We start from the raw sequence: 19,409 nt of genomic DNA, 5'->3' as shown, positions 1-19,409 counted from the left end.
TACAGGCAATTCACACTTCATGAAAGGATAAAAGTGTCAGTGTGTAGGTACCAGTTTTACTGCAGGCCATAATCAGCAAGTAAACGAAAGTGCAATGTCTAAAAAGTTTATAGCCTTCTATGAAGGCCTCGTCTTGTCAGGTATTGATTTAGGTATTCAGACGACTTCACCAGTATTAAACAAATTGAGTGTTTGTGAACTTGGAGGACATGTTCTATTTCTCCCAACAAAAGTTGCCTCAAGCTTAATGTGAAGTTGCTTCCATCACTTAAGTTTAAGGAACGGAACGAATGAAATGATATCTTACACAATTATTTTCTTCTTAAATAGAGGGCAGTCCAAAGTGAATGTTTCATACTCTCCACCTTCTCCGCAAACATGGACTCCATACTTCTCAGAAAGCTGAAAATAAGGAAAGAGAAAAAAAGAAACAGGGAATGAAGACACCAAAAATGCTCAATTAACTTGCATTATTTGTCCTAGAAAAATATCCTTCTGGAAGGTTTAATTCTAAAACTGATTGCAAGCTGTAGGGAAATTACTTTACCTATCTGCTTGAAAAATGTGTTTAAAAGCCATTTAAAAAATGTTACCATAAGGCTTAGAATTTTTAGTAATCTTATAAGCTGTACGGAAGGAAGATGGGGCAATCTACTTCCGTAGTGATACTGCCTCGGGAACCCAAGGAGGGGTCGGTATGAGTCGGGTCCGACTCGACGGCACACAACAACAACAACAACATAAGCTGTAAGGGACCAAGATTTTTGTATATAATGAGAAAGCTGTAAATTTAGGAATGGTAGTAGCTTTAGATTCAGAGGGAGGCTAAGGAGGAAATGTACTAAATCATTATATGGTAATTGAGAATATATGTAGTCAAATTACTCACCTCCTCTTTTTTTGACCTATTTATGGAAGGGGGAAAAAAATGTATGTTCTGTTTAGGGAGTTTCTCAGGAACACAGAGAAAGAAACTCAAGGACTTTCCTGTGAACAAAAAGAAGTCACAAAGTAACAGATATGATTATTATGCATGAGGTCATTACTATTAGGAGACTTGCAATAGTACTGTGAACTAGTGAATTCGCAATGCTGTGGACAAGTTGTCCCCATTTCCCACTGCCACTGAGTCGATTCTGACTCATAATAACCCCATAGAACAGAGTAGAACTGGCCCGTAGATTTTCCAAGACTGTAAATCTTTATGGAAGCAGATTGCCACATCTTCCTCTCACAGACAAACTGGTGGGTTTGAACTGAGGACCTTTTGGTTAGCAGCCAAGCACTTTAAATACTGTACCAAGGGGGGCTCCTTAACCGTGGAGTCAGATGCAACTCATAGCGACCCCTCCTTGGTTTTCCGAGGCTGTATCACTATGGAAGTAGATTGCCAACCTTCCTTCAGAGGAGTGGCTGGTGGGTTTGAACCGCCAGCCTTCTGCAGTCAAGTGCCTTAGGCATTATGCCACCAGAGCTCCCAGACAAGCCTTGGGATGGTCTAATTCCAGGAAAGGATAGAGTTGGTTTGTAAAGTGGTTTAATCAAACCAAAAATTGAAAGAAAAAAACAAGCAAGCAAATAATCAGAACAACCCTTATTTGCATTCAATGTAAACTATGTTACTCAAATAATCCAGATACTGAATGTAAGTAATCTTTTTGGCTTTTTATGGCTGAAATTTGTGCCAGGAGCATTTTCACTGCCTGTGTCACAGATCTGAACCTTTCTGTTCATGTGTTGAGGCTATATTACTATGATTTCATCTCTTTCATTCTGAATTTCATAGCTTTCCCTTCTTACAACCTCTCCTAGTCCAAAGTCCTCATAGCCCAAAGGAAGAATGATTCGTTTGATGTTCTGTTACTCTGTTATTGTCAGTCCTGGGACTGTGGCCTAAGTCCTTCAGTTTTACCTGCACAGTTATGTATTTACTTATTTGATTATTTTTGTATTTGTGCTACTATTCTAAATCCATCAAATTTCAATTATTGACTATGCCCTTAGGAATTTCAAGCATGGACCTATAAGAATTCTACTGCTCCCCCCAAGAATCAGTAGTAAAGTGAGTGGCATTATAAGTAGATTCCATTAAGGCCAAATAGCAGGAAAACTAAGGAAAGAAAATGGGGTGCCATTTTCTATAAAAGCTCACAAGATCAAGGTAGGTACATTTTTACAATGTGGGGTCACAAAATAGAGAATCAGGTAGGCAGAATTGTGAGTTTGTCCTCACAGGAACAGAAAATGGTAACAGTTTATCATATCACACCAGAATAAACTACTATCTGTTTTGCAATACAAATGTAGGGATGATAGCAGGTTATGGATTTCAAGGGCATTTTCTTGTTCTACCAACTCTTCTCTACTGATAGCCTGTTTTCTCATCTTCCCTTAACAACAACATTCCCTGAATGAACCTTTTAATCTCACCTTTATGAGCAGTCTTTTTATGGGGGGTATACTTTCTCAATCATTAACTTCCTTGTATTATAAAATATTGTTCCACTGAAGCTTTATGAAATTTCTTCAATCTACCACCAAAGAGTAATGAGGATTTTTAAATTAAATTTGGCATGCTCTTATCCTACTGAAGGGGCTCTATTAGTCTCTAGTAAAAATAATGTAAATTGCTACGCTAAACAAATATATTACCATCATAAAAATAACAATGTATTCAAGATGGAATTCACTAAATTCTTGATGTACAGCCCAGTGATATTTTCAGTTCATATAAAATATTTCCGTAACATTTATTCAATCAGTTCTTCAACAAGTACTTACTGAACAATGATTATTTGCCAGAACTTGCAGGATGATGATGCTTTAACAGTAAACAAGATAATGTCCCTAGTCTCTTGAAGCTTACCAAACATACTCCATTCTATTTTTCACCACCACAAAATAATGGTGAAACAATTATGTTGCCTGAATAGATGAATATGCACAATCTTTTCTCTTCCTATTACTGATATGTTAGCATGGACACATAGATTCCAAGTCAAGACGTTTGGGTAAAGAATTGAGTAGGTTTCTATGGCTGAGGAACAGATAAATCTGATTAGGAATCCTTAGAATATTCTTTGCAGCCCCTCTAAACTCTGCTAGCTTCAAGTTCTAAAGGGCATAAGCATTCAGAGAAAAATTCATCCTCATTGGCTGTGATGGAGTGAATTGTGTCCTCTAAAAATGCATATTGGAGTCCTGGTCCCTGTAACTGTGGATGTGAACCTACCTGGAAATAGAATTTTCCTTTAGTATGTTCATGATGCCATTCAAGAGTTGGGTAGATCCTAAAACTAATCACTTCCGAGATACAAAAGGAGCAAAACAGACACCAGGATACACACAGGGGGAAGACAGATACTGTGTGAGGATTCATCTACAAGCAAAATAGTGACAAGGATTGTTGTTGTTGTTGTTTGCCATCGAGTAGCAGGAGACAATAGAAACCAGCAGAAGTGCCCACAGGCAGAAAAGACATGACCAAGATCCTGATTTGAACTTTGAGCCACTAGAACTGTGAGAAAATAAATTTCTGTTCTCTTAAGTCACCCACTTGTGGTATTTCTATCATAGCAGACTAGAAAACTAAGTCATTGGCTGACAGCTAACTCCAAGCCCCTTTGACTTCTTGAGAGACCTCACTCAAGAAACAAAGCATCTTCTAGCCTCTTGCCAGACGCTTCCTTTAATGAATATTCTCCTAAAACAGCAAAATCCTTGTAGTACAAAAGCCTGTGACGAAAAGGGCCAGTTTAGGTAGGTGAAGAATCTAGATGTGCACATTTTAGATACATATTTGTGTTGCAGAACCTTCAATTTACTTTTCTAAAACCTGTAGGTCAGTCTTACTAATGTTGGCCATGTCACAGAAAATTGCAACCTCATTCTTAACATGTCTCAGGCCGTCTCTGACTTAAACTCAAACTTGTCATTATTCTATGCTAGCACTTAATCATTCCAAATAGTTTTTACAGTTCTCTTTGATAAGTTCTTTTATCAGCATTACAGTCATTAAAAATACTAAATGGTTGAAAGTCTTTCATTTGTGGCTCTATCTCATGAAACAATCAGTTTCTAAATTTCTAAATAAGTTTCTAAATTTCTTAGACTCTCAACCTTCCTGGGAGCTCTGGCAGCGTAGTACCTAAGGCACTTGACTGCTAACCAGAAGGCTGGTGGTTCAAACCCACCAGCTATTCCTCGGAAGGAAGATGGGGCAATCTACTTCCATAGTGATACTGCCTCGGCAACCCAAGGAGGGGTCGCTATGAGTTGGGTCTGACTCGACGGCACATAACAACAACAACAAAAACAGCCTTCCTAGCAGTGTCTAACACACAGAACTTAAGGTCTGACTGGTATACCCCCATGGACCAGATACCCTTCATGCTCCCAAAAAAGGGCTTGACTGGGAAGCCCTGGCAAGACTAATTTGAACCAGGAACAAGAGCTACTCCTGAAAAGAATTACCAAATAAGAGAGGAGAAAGTTATTGACTTCTTTTTAGAGAAAGAGGATAAAAATTTGGACACAGTAGGGAAAATTAATTAGAAACATCCTTCCCTACCACAGATTCTCTATTTTTGGAGATCCTAAAATGCTGAATACAATTCATATCTGATAGTCAATGTTTTCAGTATCTCTTCATCTACTAAACCCGTGATATGACTATTTCTTATCTCCTGTTTTTACATCATTTGGGGAATGTTATACAGAAAAATATATTGTCAAGTTGGCTGTGATAGTTATGTTTGTGTGTCAACTTGACTGGGCCTGGTTGAGTGGCTGGGCAGCTGGTGGTAGTTATTCCCCATGATGAGAATGGCAATCAGCTCCATGGTGGGATCTACCACAAGCAGCTGAGTTGCTGTCTTTGGGAATGTGGTCTGCTTCCTGTATTGAAGGAGAAGCCTTGGGAATGGTCTCTAGCCTATGACACGCTTGGACCCTGCTTATAGCTGTGTCGTTGCTCAGCAGCCTGCTATGCTCTGCCGAACTTGGGACTTACAGTGGATTTAAGTTAATAGCCTGCCATGTGGTTTGGTAACATTGGGACTGTGCCTTTTTTCAACCTTGGGGCTTCTCAGCCTCAGCAGCCAGCAGCTGTCTCAGTGAAGAAATGCCTCTAGCTCCAGTGGGCTGGGAGCAGGAGGCAGATTTGGATCCCAAGGTTGAGGGGCTTTCACCCAGCCCCTAGAGGCTGGCACTTTGAACTTGGACTTAAAGCCTCCAAACTCTAAGAATAAACTCCTGTTTGTTAAGGCCATTGCATTTGTGGTATATTTCTCATCAGAGCGGCACTAGGTAACCAGAACATTGGCCATTGGGTAGGATTAACATTCTTGGTATTTTATCTGTAGCTTGCTTGATTAAGATATACATAACTCTTTTCTAAGTAGTTGAATTATTTTTTTAAAAATAATAAGATTATGTTTTACTTAATTCTACAATTTTCATCATATAAAAGCATGTCTACTATTCTACATCTATCTAAATTGTACCATGTTCTTATTTAGATAAGATTTTTAGAGAAGATGAACATTGGCTTGCAAGTAACTAGTGGTAAGATACGCTTTGTAATAAACATTTTGAACAGATGTGGCTGACAGATCATTTCATGGCTTTACAAGAATGCCTTGTAGTCTGAGCATCTTAAAAACAAATTTCTATGAAACGAAAAGAAAATTACTTGTATGAGTCTATTTTATGCCATACTTAAATAAACATTCATAGCAATAATATTTCCATTTGAACACTACTAATTATTGAGCTAAAAATGTTAGGGGCTTCAGTTTCACCATTTAAATTTTTTATCCTTTTAAAAATTCAAGGGACTGAAATTGTAAGAGTTTCTTATTAAATAAAGAGTCTTTTAAACCAATCTCATTTATTTGCTATTCATCTTACAATTGAAAAAGAAAACAAAACAAAAAGCAAGCCAAAATATATTTTATTTCCCACCTCTATGCAGAGAAAAGCACGAGGTTTATGAAAACCACCATGATTTTTTTTATAAATGGTATATTTAACATGCAAGGTAATTTTATGCTGCATGTATCCATGCACAGCACTTATTCAAGAAATGGTTACTGACTATCTACTATAGGCTGAGCATTGTTCTAGGTTCTGGGGAGTACAAGTCTAGAAGAATGTGGTTTCTCTCTCAAGCAGCTTACAGTTTGGAGGTACAGAAATAAAGTTAAATAAGTAATTATTCAAAACAACAACAATAAAAGCCTACTGCTGTCAAGTCTATTCCAACTCATAGTGACTCTGTAGGATGGTGCATGAGGTACTCTGGGAATTTAAAGCAGGGAGAACTAACTAGAGAGAATCCAAAAGGTTTCTTAAAGAAGTAAAACTTACACTGAGGACTGAATGATGTGTAGGAATTAGCCTGGAAAGGGTGGAAATAGAGAAAGAGTGGACAGGAAAGAAGAAAAGGGTGTCCCAGAAGGGAATAGCATCTAGTCCACAATGGGTACTAGTAACTGAATTGGCATGGCTGGAATATTTCTGGATGGGGATAGTGGTGAGATGAGGCTGAAAAGCTAGAGAGGACAGACCTTAGAAGCCATGCTAAGGCATCTGGATGCTATTACCCAGATCTGTGTCAATGAGGACTGATGGATAGGTTGTAAGCAGAAAATTCACTTAAGCTTATTTGCATTTTACAAGGATCATTCTGGCTGCAAAAGGAGAATGTGCTAGAGGGAAACAAGTCTAGAAGCAGAAAGAACTGAGAAATTACTGGAGGATCGAGGCAGGAGTTAAAAATTTCTAGAGATGATAAGACAGCACAGGGCAGATATTTTGAGAGAGATTTTTGAGGAAGTTGAATCAGTTTATTGAATGGAAAAGCGAGGGGAATTTTAAAAATTAACAAAAATTCCCAGCTTTCTGCTCTGAGAAAACAGACGGATAGTGTTCTGTTTACTGTTACAGAGAGCTCAGCAAGATTAGTAGTTTGCTGGGACAATCTAAAGGCCTTATTCTTTTTAAACTTTATATGGCATGTGATATACCATGAGTGCCTCAAATTTCTGTAATTTTCTTTCTTAGCCTTCAACAATACCATATTTTCTAGGCTACTTCTATGTTTCTCTGACTCCCTTCCCTCCTACTGCTCCTAAATTGTAAATATTTCTGCAATAGTTCTTCCCCTTCAATTTATTCCCACTAATAGCTCATGTACTCCATGGTTTTAACCATCACCTTTATGCTATTCTGCTGCTGCTAATATTAATAATATCACCACTAATTAAAGACTATTTACTTCATAGCTTAAAGATTAAGAAAACAATTTGGATTGTGTTAGGCTGGGTTCTCTAGAGAAGCAAAACCAGTAAAGCTTATATAAAACTAAAAAGTCACTGCTGTTAAGTTGGATCCAACTCATAGTGACCCATCCTTGGATTTCCGAAGTGGTATCACTACAGAAGTAGATCGCTCAATCTTCCTTCTGAGGAGTGGCTGGTGGGTTTGAACCGTCAGCCTTCTGGTTAGCAGTCAAATGCTTACACACACACACACACACATATAAATCAAACTCACTGCCATTGAGTCAATTTCGACTCATAGCGACCCCCTTTTGGGTTTCTGAGGCAGTAAATCTTTATGGAAGTAGATTGCCCAGTCTTCTTCTACCGAGTGGCTGGTGGGTTTAAACTGCCAACTTTCTGGTTAGCAGTCAAATGCCTTAGGCACTATGCCACCAGAGCTCCATACACACACACACACACACACACAGAGAGAGAGAGAAAGAAAGAAATTTATCTCAGGGGAATGGCTCATGAAGTTATAGAAGCTGGCAAGTCCCAAGTTCCTGGATCAAACATCAAACTGGAGGCTTTTCCTGACTCACACAGCTTCAGTAGTTGACAAGCTCAAGGTTGGCAGACAGGATCCAGCTGTTGACTCTGGCGGATGACAAATCCAAGATCACCAGGCAGAATGGTAGATTGTTTACTCTCAGACAGTTGTAGGCAACACAACAGGATCCAGATCCACAGAAGATTCTCCCTTTTTCCCAGGATGTCCATATATATATTGCAAGCAGACCACACCCCTAGGGAAACTCCCTTTCAACAGATTCGTTGCTCAAAGCATATATATCTGATCTCATCATGGGAATAACCACATCACAACTGCTTAAACCAGTCAGAATTGTGGTCCAGCCAAGTTGACACACAACCCCAACTATCAGACTCTCCCCTTGTCAACTTGGCAGTGTACACATCTCCTTAACCACATATAATCTTTAAATAAGGACAATTATAAAGTCATATTTGCACCTAACATGATACACTAACATGCATACAACTGAAGTGCATTAACCTTGTTTACATTTCATAGTTACAACTGAAGAAAACAGAAATATTTGATGCATACATACAACAAAGAAATGTAATAATCACAGGCCTCATTTTTCAACTGGTCACATGGTCATAGCTAACATTCAGAACTACCTTCTTCCACCATCCATTCCGTATTTCCCTTGACCTCAGCAAACACTTCAGCTGGTCGTGATTCTTTGCCTGGTGGGGTGACCCAAACCTTCATTCCTGAAGGGTCTGGGCCATTAGTAGTCACAGCAGAATTGGGTTGCTGTAGTTTTCAGTTGATTTTAATCACAGGGCATGAAGTAATAAGAGATGTCTTAAAGAATCTCCTGTATTTCAGACATATTCTTCTTTTTCTCCATTGTTGTTGTTATGTGCCGTTGAGTCGGACCCGACTCATAGCGACCCCCCCCTGGGTTTCCAAGGAAGTATCACTATGGAAGTAGATTGCCCCATCTTCCTTCCAAGGAGTGGTTGGTGGGTTTGAACTGCCAGCCTTCTGGTTAGTAGTCAAGTGCCTTAGCCACTATGCTACCAGAACTAACCTCCATTATGTAGTATCAATCCAATTTCCCCCTGGTAATCAGGATCTACCACACCAGACAACACAGTAACTCCCTTCTTTGTCTGTTGATCCAGAGGCATGAAGAAGCCAAAATGGCCCAGTGGCATTCTTAACTTCCAGTTCAATGCAATCAGTATTGTGTCTCCAGGTGGGAGTGTTCCTCCCTTTGGGACTAAGATCTCCATACTCGCAGAGCACAGGGTTGCAGGGGCAGGAAGCAAAAATCTTTTGAGTGAGTCACTAGGGGTAATAGTGAGTGGTACCACTCTTGTTTCCACCCCTTGATTCCTGGATCCATGAATCCTGGCTATTGGAGAAATGGCACCATATATTGGATGCTAATTTAGAGCATAAACAGCTTCCAACAAAACATCACCCCAACTGTTCAAGGGATTGCCACCTAGCTGGTGCCATAATTGTGTTTTTAGTAGGCCATTCCATCATTCTATCAAGCCAGCTGCTTCAGGATGATGGGGAACATGGTAATTCCATGAGCAAAGGCCCATTGCCACATTTCATTTGTGGTGAAATGAGTCCCTTGATCTGAAGCAATGCTCTGTGGGATACATGATGGTGGATAAGGCATTCTGTAAGTCCACAGATGGTAGTTTTGGAAGAAGAATTGTGTACAAGGAAGGGAATCCATATCCAGAATAAGTATCTATTCCAGTAAGAACAAAACACTGTCCTTTCCATGATACAAGTGGTCCAATGTAATCAACTTGCCACCAGGTTGCCAGATGATCACCCCAAGGAATGGTCCATATCAAAGACTCAGTGTTGGTCTCTGCTGCTGGCAGAATGGGCACTCAGCAGTGGCAGTAGCCAAATCAGCCTTCATAAGTGGAAGTCCATGTTGCTGAGACCATGCATAACCTCTATCCCTGCCACCATGGCCACTTTGTTCATGAGCCCATTGGGCAATGACAGGAGTAGCTGAGGGAAAAGGATGACTCGTTTCTACAGAACTTGTCATCATATCCACTTGATTGTTAATGTCCTCCTCTGTCAATGTCACCTTTTGATGGGCATTCACATGATACACAAATATCTTTACTCCTTAGGCCCATTCAGAGAGATCTATCCACATACCTCTTCCCCATACATACCTGCCATCAATTTTTCAATCATGCTCCTTCTAAGTCCCAGAACATTCAGCCAAACCATTGGCCACAGCCTAACTATTACAACAATTTATGTATTTTATTTAATCCTCAAAACAACATTTTTTCCTTTGTTTCCTTCCCTCCCCTCCCATTCCTGGCAACCAACAAAGAAAATTTCCTTCCACATATAAACCTTTCACTGACTTTTTACAATAATGAACTAATACAATATTTGTCCTTCTGTGACTGACTTACTTCACTCAGCATGATGTCCTCAAAGTTCATCCATGTTATGTGGTGTTTTGCAGTCTACCTTATTCTTATAGTGTTGCAAAGTATTCCATTGTGTGTATGTACCATAGTTTGGTGATCCATTCTTCTCTTGATGGGCACCTAGGTTGTTTTAATCCTTTTGCTATTATAAATAGTCCTGAGATGAACAAGGGTGTGCATATATCTGTTCTTGTCCTGGCTCTCACTTCTTTAGGATATATACCTAGTAATGGAATGGCTGGGTCAAATGGTATTTCTAATTGCAACTTTAGAAGGAATCGCCATACTGCTTTCCACAGTGGTTGTATCATTTTACAGTCTCACCAGCAGTGTATGAGAGTCCCAATCTCTCCACATCCTTGCCACATCTGTTATTTTCTGTCTTATTGAACTTTGCTGTTAGTGCTGGGGCCAGATGGTATCTCATTGTTTTGATTTGTATTTGTCTAATGGGTAATGATTGTGAACATCCGTTCATGTGTTTGTTGGCTGCCTGAATATCCTATTTGGTGAAGCATCTATTCATGTTTTCTGCCCATTTTTTAAATTGGATTGTTTGTCTTTTTGTTGTTGAGGTGTTGGAGTTTCCTATAAATTTTAGAGTAAAGTTCCTTGTCAGGTATGTCATTGCCAAATATTTTTTCTCAATCTGTAGGTTCTCTTTTGACTCTTTGGGAGAAGTCTTTTGAAGCACATAAAACTTTAATTTTTAGAAGGTCTCATTCATCTAGTTTATCTTCTGCTGTTTGTGTATTTTGGGTTATGCTTGATAGTCTATTTATGCCATATATTAACCAAATCAAAAACCAAACTCACTGCTGTCAAGTCAGATCGGACTCACAGCGACTCCTCCTCTGGTTTCTGAGGCAGTATCACTATGGAAGTAGATTGCCCAACTTTCCTTCCTAGGAGTGGCTCACCAGCCTTCTAGTTAGCAGTCAAATGCTTTAGGCACTACATCACCAGAGGGTTCATAAATTTGCCCCTAGTTTTCCCTTGAGGAAATTTATTGTTTTGGGTTTCACATTTAAGTCTTTGATTCATCTGGAGTTAGTTTTTGGGTATGGTGTGAGGTACGCATCTTGTTTCATTTTTCTGCAAATGGATATCCAGTTTTGCCAGCACCATTTATTAAAGAGACAATATCTTCCCCATGTAATGGATTTCAGCCCTTTGTCAAAAGTCAGCTGATCATAGGTCAATGGATCTATTTCTGGGTTCTCAATTCTGTTCCACTTGTATATGTGTCTGTTATTGTACCAGTACCAGGCTATTTTGACTATTGTAGTAGGTTTTGATCTGGGAGTGTGAGACCTCGTACTTTGTTCTTCTTTAATAGTGCTTTGCTTATCTGAGGTCTCTTTCTTTATAAAATTAGTAATTGGTTTGTTTTTTCCATATCCTTAAAGAATGTTGATGGGCTCTGGAATGGGATTGCATTGAATGTATAGATTGCTTTGGGTAGTACTGACAATGTTCAATCTTCCTATCTAAGAGCATGGTATGTCCTTTCATTGATGTAGATCTCTTATAGTTTCTTGAAGTTGTGTTTTGTATGTTTTCTTTGTACAGGTCTTTTGTGTCTCTTGTGAAATTTTTTCCCAAGTACTTTTTTTTTTTTTTTTTTTTGTGGTAGCTATGTAAATGGAGAAGCTCTGGTAGCATAGTGCTTAAGGCACTTGACTGCTAACCAGAAGCCTGGCAGTTCAAACCCACCAGCCACTCCTCGGAAGGAAGATGGGGCAATCTACTTCTGTAGTGATACTGCCTCAGAAACCCAAGGAGGGGTCGCTATGAGTCGGGTCCGACTCTATGGCACATAACAACAACAACAACAACAATTGTAAATGGTATTGATTTCCTTACTTCCTTTTCAGCAATCTCTTTGTGGGTGTAGAGGAATCCAACTGATTTTTGGATGTTGATCTTGTATCCCATCACTATGCTAAATCTCTCAATTAGTTCCAGCAGTTTTTTCCTCTTAGTCTCTTGGGTTTTCTAGTATAGGATCATATCATCAGCAAATAGGGATAGTCTGACTTTTTCCTTACTAATTTGGATGCCTTTGATTTCCCTTTCTTGCCTTATTGCCCTGGCTAGGACTTCCAAAACAATGTTGAATAGAAGTGGTGATAGAGGGCATCCTTGTCTGGTTCCTTTTTGCATGGGGAATGGTTTCAGTCTCTCTTCACTGAGAATAATGTTGGCTGTTGGTTTTGCATATATGCCTTTAATCATGTTGAGGAATGCCCCTTCTATTCCTATTTTGCTGAGTTTTCTTTTTTTATCAGGAATGGGCTTTGGATTTTATCAATTTCCTTTTCCACATTGATTGATATGATCATGTGGTTCTTTTCCTTTGTTTTATTTTTGTGATGGATAACATTGATTGTTTTTCTAATTTTGAGCCATCCTTGCATACATGATATGAACCCCACTTGGTCATAATGTATTATTTCTTTTTATATATTATTCGAGCCTATGGACTAGGATTTTGTTAAAGATTTCTGCATCTATATTCATGAGGGATATTGATCTGCAGTTTTCCTTTTTAGTGATGTCTTTACCTGGTTTGGGTATCAAGATTATGCTTGCTTCATAAAATGAATTTGGGAGGATTGTATAGTTTTCTATATTCTGGAATAGTTTGAGTAAGATTGGTGTCAGTTCTTCTCTGAATGTTCAGTAGGATTCACCAGTGAAACTTTCTGGGCCAGGGCTTTTTTATGGTAATTTTTTTAATGACCTGTTCAATTTCTTCTTTCGTTATGGATCTGTTCAAATTTTCCACCTAAGTCTGTTAGTGTAGGTAAGTATTATATTTCTAGAAATCTGTCCATTTCTTCTAGATTTTCAAATTTGTTGTAGTTCATAGTGTCCTCATAGTATCCTTTAAATTTCTGTTGGTTCTGTTGTGATGTCACCAATTCATTTCTTATTCATGTTATTTGTATTCTCTCCCTCTCTTCAGAAAACCAACTTCTGGTTTTGTTAATTTTTTTCTACTTTCTGTTTCATTGATTTCTGCTAAAATCTTTATTATTTCTTTTCTTCTGGTGACCGTATTTTCTTGCTTCTTTTTTTCTAATTGTTGGAGATGTTGGGTTAAGGTGTTGATTTTGTGTCTTTCTTCTTTTTTGATATGTGCATTTATTGCTATAAATTGGCCTCTGATCACTGCTTTTCCTGTGTCCTAAAGATATTGGTACGTTGTGTTTTCATTTGTCATTTGATTCAAGGACTTTTTTTAATTTCATTTTTTTTTTACTTCCTCTATAACCCAGGCATTTTCAAAGAGGGTGTTATTCAGTTTCCATATGTTTGTTCTTTTTCTGTTGATATTACTATTGTTGATTTCTAATTTTATAGCACTATGATCTGAAAAGATGCTTTCCAGTATTTAAACACTTTAAAAATTATTAAAGCTTGCTTTGTGGCCTAATGTATGGTCTATTCTGGAGAATGTTCCATGTTCAATGGAAAGAATGTATATTGTGCTATTGTTGGGTGAAGGGCTGTGGATGTCTATAAGCTCAAGTTGGTGAATTGTATTGTCTAGTTCTTCTTCATCTTTGTTGAGTTTCTTTCCAGTTGTTCTATCTTTGATTGAAAGTGGTCTATTAAAGCCTCATACTAGTGCCTAAGGCACTTGACTACTAACCAGAGGGCTGGTGGTTCAAACCCACCAGCCACTCCTCAGAAGGGAGGTTGAGCAATCTATTTCCATAGTGATACCACCTGGGAAACCCAAGGAGGGGTCGCTATGAGTCAGATCCGACTTGACAGCAGTGAATTTGGGTTCTGGTTTACTATGACTGTGGAGTCATCTATTTGTCTTTTCAATTCTGTTAAAGTCTGATTTATGTATTTTGAGGTTCTTTCATTGGGTACATAGATTTTATTATTGTTATGTCTCTTGTTCAATCAATCCTTTAATCATAATGTAATGTCCTTCCTTGTCTCTTAGAGACAATTTTATCAGAAATTAATATTGCCACTCCTGCTCTTTTATAGTCTCCATTTGCTTTATATATCTTTTTCCAACCTTTAATTTTTAGTCTATTTGTGTCTTTCTCTCTAAGGTGTGTCTCTTGCAGACAGCATATTGATGGCTTGTTTTCTTATCCAGTCTGCAACTTTTCATCTTTTGAGTGGTGCATTTAATCCATTGACATTCAATGTCATTATTGATAAGTATGAATTTATTGTTGTCATTTTGTTATGTGTTTTTTCGTGGTGTTACTGATTTCTTTGTTCCATATAATTTGTTTTGTGCTGAGCTAGTTTTGTTTATGAATCATGTTATCACTTTCTTTGTGGCTCTACTGTTTTAGTATTTGCTAAAAATTTGTGCTTGTCCTCTTTTTTATTTTGATGTGAAGATTTATCATTTTTTTTCTTCAAAGTTACCCTGTGATTTATCATTTTCCTCCCAAGTTTTGAACAGTCCATTCTATCTTGCAATTGTCTTGCCTTCTTCATTATTTAGAAGTTCTGTAACTACACAGTTTTTATGCTCTTTGTGGTTTGTAGTTGCCCTTATATGCCAATTGATGTCTCTGGCTCCCTGTTTACAATCTTGTAGGCTAATTTACTTTGGATACTTTCATAACTGGGTTGGTTTTGGGGTTATGTCATCATGTGTGTTAACTGTTGCTTGTTGTTTGCTGTTGTTGGTTCTCTGTCCAAAGGATTCCCCTTAGCATCTCTTGTAAGGTTGGTATAGTTTTTACAAATTCCTTTAATTTCTGCTTATCTGGAAATGTCCTAACTTCGCCATCATATTTGAGGGACAATTTTACTGAGTATATAATTCTTGGCTGGAATTTCTTTTCTTTCAGGGTTTTATATATACCATCCCATTGTCTTCTTTGGGCAATCCTACTTCCGTAGTGATACTGCCTCAGAAACCCAAGGAGGGGTTGCTATGAGTCGGGTTTGACTCAACGGCACATAACAACAACAACAACAACAACATTGTCTTCTCACCTGCATGGTTTCTGCTGAGAAATCAGAACTTAGTCTTATTTGTTGTCCTCTGTAGGTAACTTTTTGTTTTTCTTGTGCTGCTTTCAGGATCTTTTCTTTGTCTTTGGTTTTGGTGAGTTTGATGATGGTATGTATGGGTGATTTTCTTTTGGAGTCCATCCTGTCTGGGGTTTGTTGGACTTATTGAAAGGATATATTCTCACCCTTCATCATATCAGGGAAATTCTCTTCCAACAAATCTTTGACTATTTTCTCCATGGTTTTATTTGTCTCTTCTTTTCTAGAATTCTGATTACATGCAGGCTATTCCTTTTGATGGTATCCCACATGAACCTTAGGCTTTCTTCATTTTGTTTTGATCTTTTTCTGATTGATCCCCTTCCAAATAAGTATTGAGGTATTTGTCTTTAATTTCACTAATTCTGTTTTCCATTGATTCAATTCTACAAGTTTGCCCATTCAATGTGTTATCTATTTCTGAAAATTTAGTATTAATCTTCTGGTTTCTTATCTGTAGATTTTCTATCATTTTTAAGTTTTCATTCATTTTGTCATTTTGTTCTTGTATTTTCTTCCAAAATTTTTCTAGGGTTTTATCTGCATTTTCCTTAATTTTGTCAGTGTTTTCCTTGATCTGTCTCTCAATCTGTTGAAGGTGCCTAAATGCAATTCTTTTGAATTCCTTATCAGGGAGTTCCAATGCTGTATCTCCCTCAGGGATGTGTTCTGGGTCTGTATCCTGCTCCCTTGTTTCTACTGCTTTATCTTGCTTCCTTGTGTGGACTATGATGGTCTGTTTTCACTGAGACATTGTGACATGTGTGTTTGTATTTAATTTATGATTGTATGTTGGAATGATTTGCTCAAGATTTTCATTTTCTCTGTTTTGTTTGGATGTGTCTGAATAAGCAGGGTACTGTGCTCCTCTATTTGCTAGTTGGCAGCACTTATGCCGTCACCATCTGTCTCCTCTTCAGTTGTCAGCCTCCTGTATGTCTGTGCTGTCTTTGGCAAGTGGAGCCTATTCTTAGGTCCCTGGAATCTGAATTAGAAGGCTTTTACTTTAAATATCCAACATGGCCAACACTGTAACAGCTATTGCTTATAAACATTTAAAACTGCTGCACCCTCTGGACAGTTGAAAGTACACAGCTAAGTTTGTCTCCTTCTTTGCTGCTTCCCTTTTTGGTAGTCAGCTACCTGTGCAGTAGTCTATGCAGCCTGTGGTGAGCAGGGCCAATTTTTAGGTTAATTCTCAGGTCCTAACACACTTGGACATATTCAGGCTGTCCATCCCATCAGGACAGCTGATAGTCTGCAGCTCTGTTTGTCTCCTTACTCACAGTTTTCATTCAGGTTCTTCTACTAGTTGGTGTTTAATCCACTTCTGTATCCTTCTTTTCAAAGCTCAGGGCTCCAGGATTATCTGTGTCAATTGGTTTCTCTTTGCTTTGTTGAAGAGGGTCTGTGTAGCTTGTTTGTCTATTTCTCCATCTTATCAGAAGTACCCCTAAAAACAACTTTTAAGAATAAAAAGAGTACAAGCTATGAAATCAGAAAGACTTAAGTGCAAAGTCTAGTTCTGTATTTCCCAGATGTGTAACTTTGGAAAAATTACTCAGTGATTCTCCATCTGTAACATGTAAACATCAGTAGTCTCAATCTCATACGTTTGTTGGAGGATTAAATAAAACTATTCATGAAAATTATTTAATACAGTATAGTTAGTAATCATTTAATATATACAAGCTTAACTATAAGAGTATATAAAGCACCTGAGTGGTGCAAATAGTTATTGTGCTCAGCTGCTAATTGAAAGGTTTGAGTGTACTCAGAGGCATCTTGGAAGAAGCTTTGGCTATTTAGTTCTGAAAAATCAGTCCTTGAAAACCCTGTGGGGCACAGTTCCCATGGTGATGGGGTAACCCTGAGTCAGGGTGGACTCCACAGCAGCTAATAAAAACAAACAAACAAAAAAGCACATATTATAGTGAGGCACAGCGAAAATGGAATTGCAGAACTGGTTAAAAGCAATGGCTTTAGAGATAATCAGTCAGCTTTTGGTTCACATCCTGGGTCTGTCAGTTTCTAGCTGTGTGATCTTGGGGTATGTAAGTTCACTGAGTCTCAGACTGCTGATCTGCAAAATGGAGATGACAACAGAACCTACCTCACAAAAGAGCTATTTCCAGGAATAGAACCATATGAGAAGAATGTCTAATGTACATAACATATACTCGATAACACATCTTTTCCATGAGACCAGAAGAACTGGATGGTGCCTGTCTACCATTATTGAATATTTAGATCAAAGACTGTATAGATGAATCCTGATTAAAAAGGGGAAGATGTAGAAAAGAATGTCAAATTCTCATGGAATCCAGACTTTCTGATAACCCCTAGGCTAGATGGCCCCCACATTTTTTATAATCTTTAAACCTTATTGTTCAAAGTCATATATAGACATGCCTTGGAGATACTGGGGTTTGGTTTCAGACCACCACAATGAAGTTAATACAGCAATAAAGTGAAGCACACAAGTTTTGGTTTCTGAGTTCATACAAAATCATATTTACACGATAATGTAGTCTATAAACTGTGCCATAGCATTGTGAAAAAGTTTGAAATATTGTGAAAATTACTAAAATCTGACACAGAGACATGAAGTGAACACATGCTGTTAGAAAAATAGCACTGATAGAGTTAACTGACACAGGGTTGCCACAAACCTTTAATTTGTAAAAAAAAATGTAGTATCTGTGAAGTGCAATAAAGTGAAGCACAAGAAAATGAGGTACGCCTGTATTGGAGTAAGCACTAGCTATGGAATGCTTTCACCTCTTTTCTTCAAATATAACAAACATTAGATAGTACTGCCCTGTCATACTCCCTAAATCATGTCTTTAAAAATTTCACTTCCTTCCTCTTATACCTTCAGTAACTCAGGGTTTACATAATTAAATCTCCACTACATCATTCCGAGCCCCTCATTATAGGGCTTCAACCTCTTTTTTCAGCTTCATCTCACAGTACTCAAAATATGGTTTAACGAATTGAGAGGAGCCTCTAAAAATACCTTATGCTTTCCCTGTGCTTTAGGAACTGGTATAAACTATTTTCTTCACCTTTAACTGTATAGCCAGTTAAAAAAATCCTATCTGTCCTTCCAGTCTATTACAGTTGCCAATTATCTCTGAGGTTGCTCCACATTCTTCAAAAACATTCAATTTTTTCTTTGAAATCCCAAGGTATGCATTTCATACTTTATTAGAGAACATTTTAATGCACTATTGGACACTTCCACCAAAAAGTCTATGTATCTTTCCAACTCAGTATATTCAAAATTCATAATTTCCCATCAAAGATGTTCTGCCTCCTCTTAACTTCCAAAGTCAAAGGTGCTTTCTTTCATGAAGTTGGCCTTGCAGGCATCAAACCTTACAAATTCATCTTTCTCACCCACAACATCAAGTCAGTTTGGTGAAGCTGTCTTTCCCTTTTCTTTTTGTTTAAGTGCCAGGTAGTTAGATTGCAATTTGAGCTTGTGTCAAACATATAGGAGAACAAGTTAACCCATTAAAGACTGGACAATCTGTTATGAGGTATGGACTAACTAGAAAAAGAAGCATGTGTTTTTACATTCCTCTTGTGTTACAAATAAATACATTCCTTCATCACTTTTAAACTTAAAACCTATGTCATAGTTTTCCTAATTTAACTTATATAGCATCCAGAAAGAGAAGGAAACTGACAAAATACTTAATACCTTTGAACATTTGGATAAGAGAATAGATAGTGTAATCAGCCACTAAATGTAAGGTTAATTCAGTGTTAAATACATAGAATATTAAATAAATGAAGAAAACAAGACAAGAATACACACATACACAGATTAGTATAAATAACATATATGACGGAAAGAAACAGAGAAAAGACCGCTAACTCTGCATATGTAGAGTAGGAAGTCAACAAATAATGATACCAAAATTGAAATCCACTGCCTGAGTCGATTCCAACTTATAGTGACCCAATAGGACAGGGTGGAACTGCCCCATTGGGTCTCTAAGTCTGTAATCTTTACAGAACCACACTGCCATTTCCTTCTCCCATTGTTGTTGTTGTTGTTGTTGT

At 37.9% G+C, this 19,409-nt stretch overlaps 1 protein-coding gene across 1 annotated transcript in view; it reads right to left on the bottom strand.

Moving 5' to 3' along the window:
* The window catches only part of DPH6 (diphthamine biosynthesis 6), a 239,484-nt gene that overhangs the window by 7,022 nt on the left and 213,053 nt on the right, over positions 1–19,409 (bottom strand). Inside the window, exon 7 of the mRNA XM_007940474.2 lies at positions 308–402. Coding sequence (XP_007938665.1) covers positions 308–402 — 95 coding nt within the window. The remainder of the gene's footprint in view (positions 1–307; positions 403–19,409) is intronic.

This window comes from Orycteropus afer, unplaced genomic scaffold (genome assembly GCF_000298275.1).
Source record: "Orycteropus afer afer isolate SDZICR_OR568_19922 unplaced genomic scaffold, OryAfe1.0 scaffold00068, whole genome shotgun sequence".
NCBI lineage: Eukaryota > Metazoa > Chordata > Mammalia > Tubulidentata > Orycteropodidae > Orycteropus > Orycteropus afer.
This window is presented reverse-complemented; position numbering and strand designations above follow the sequence as displayed.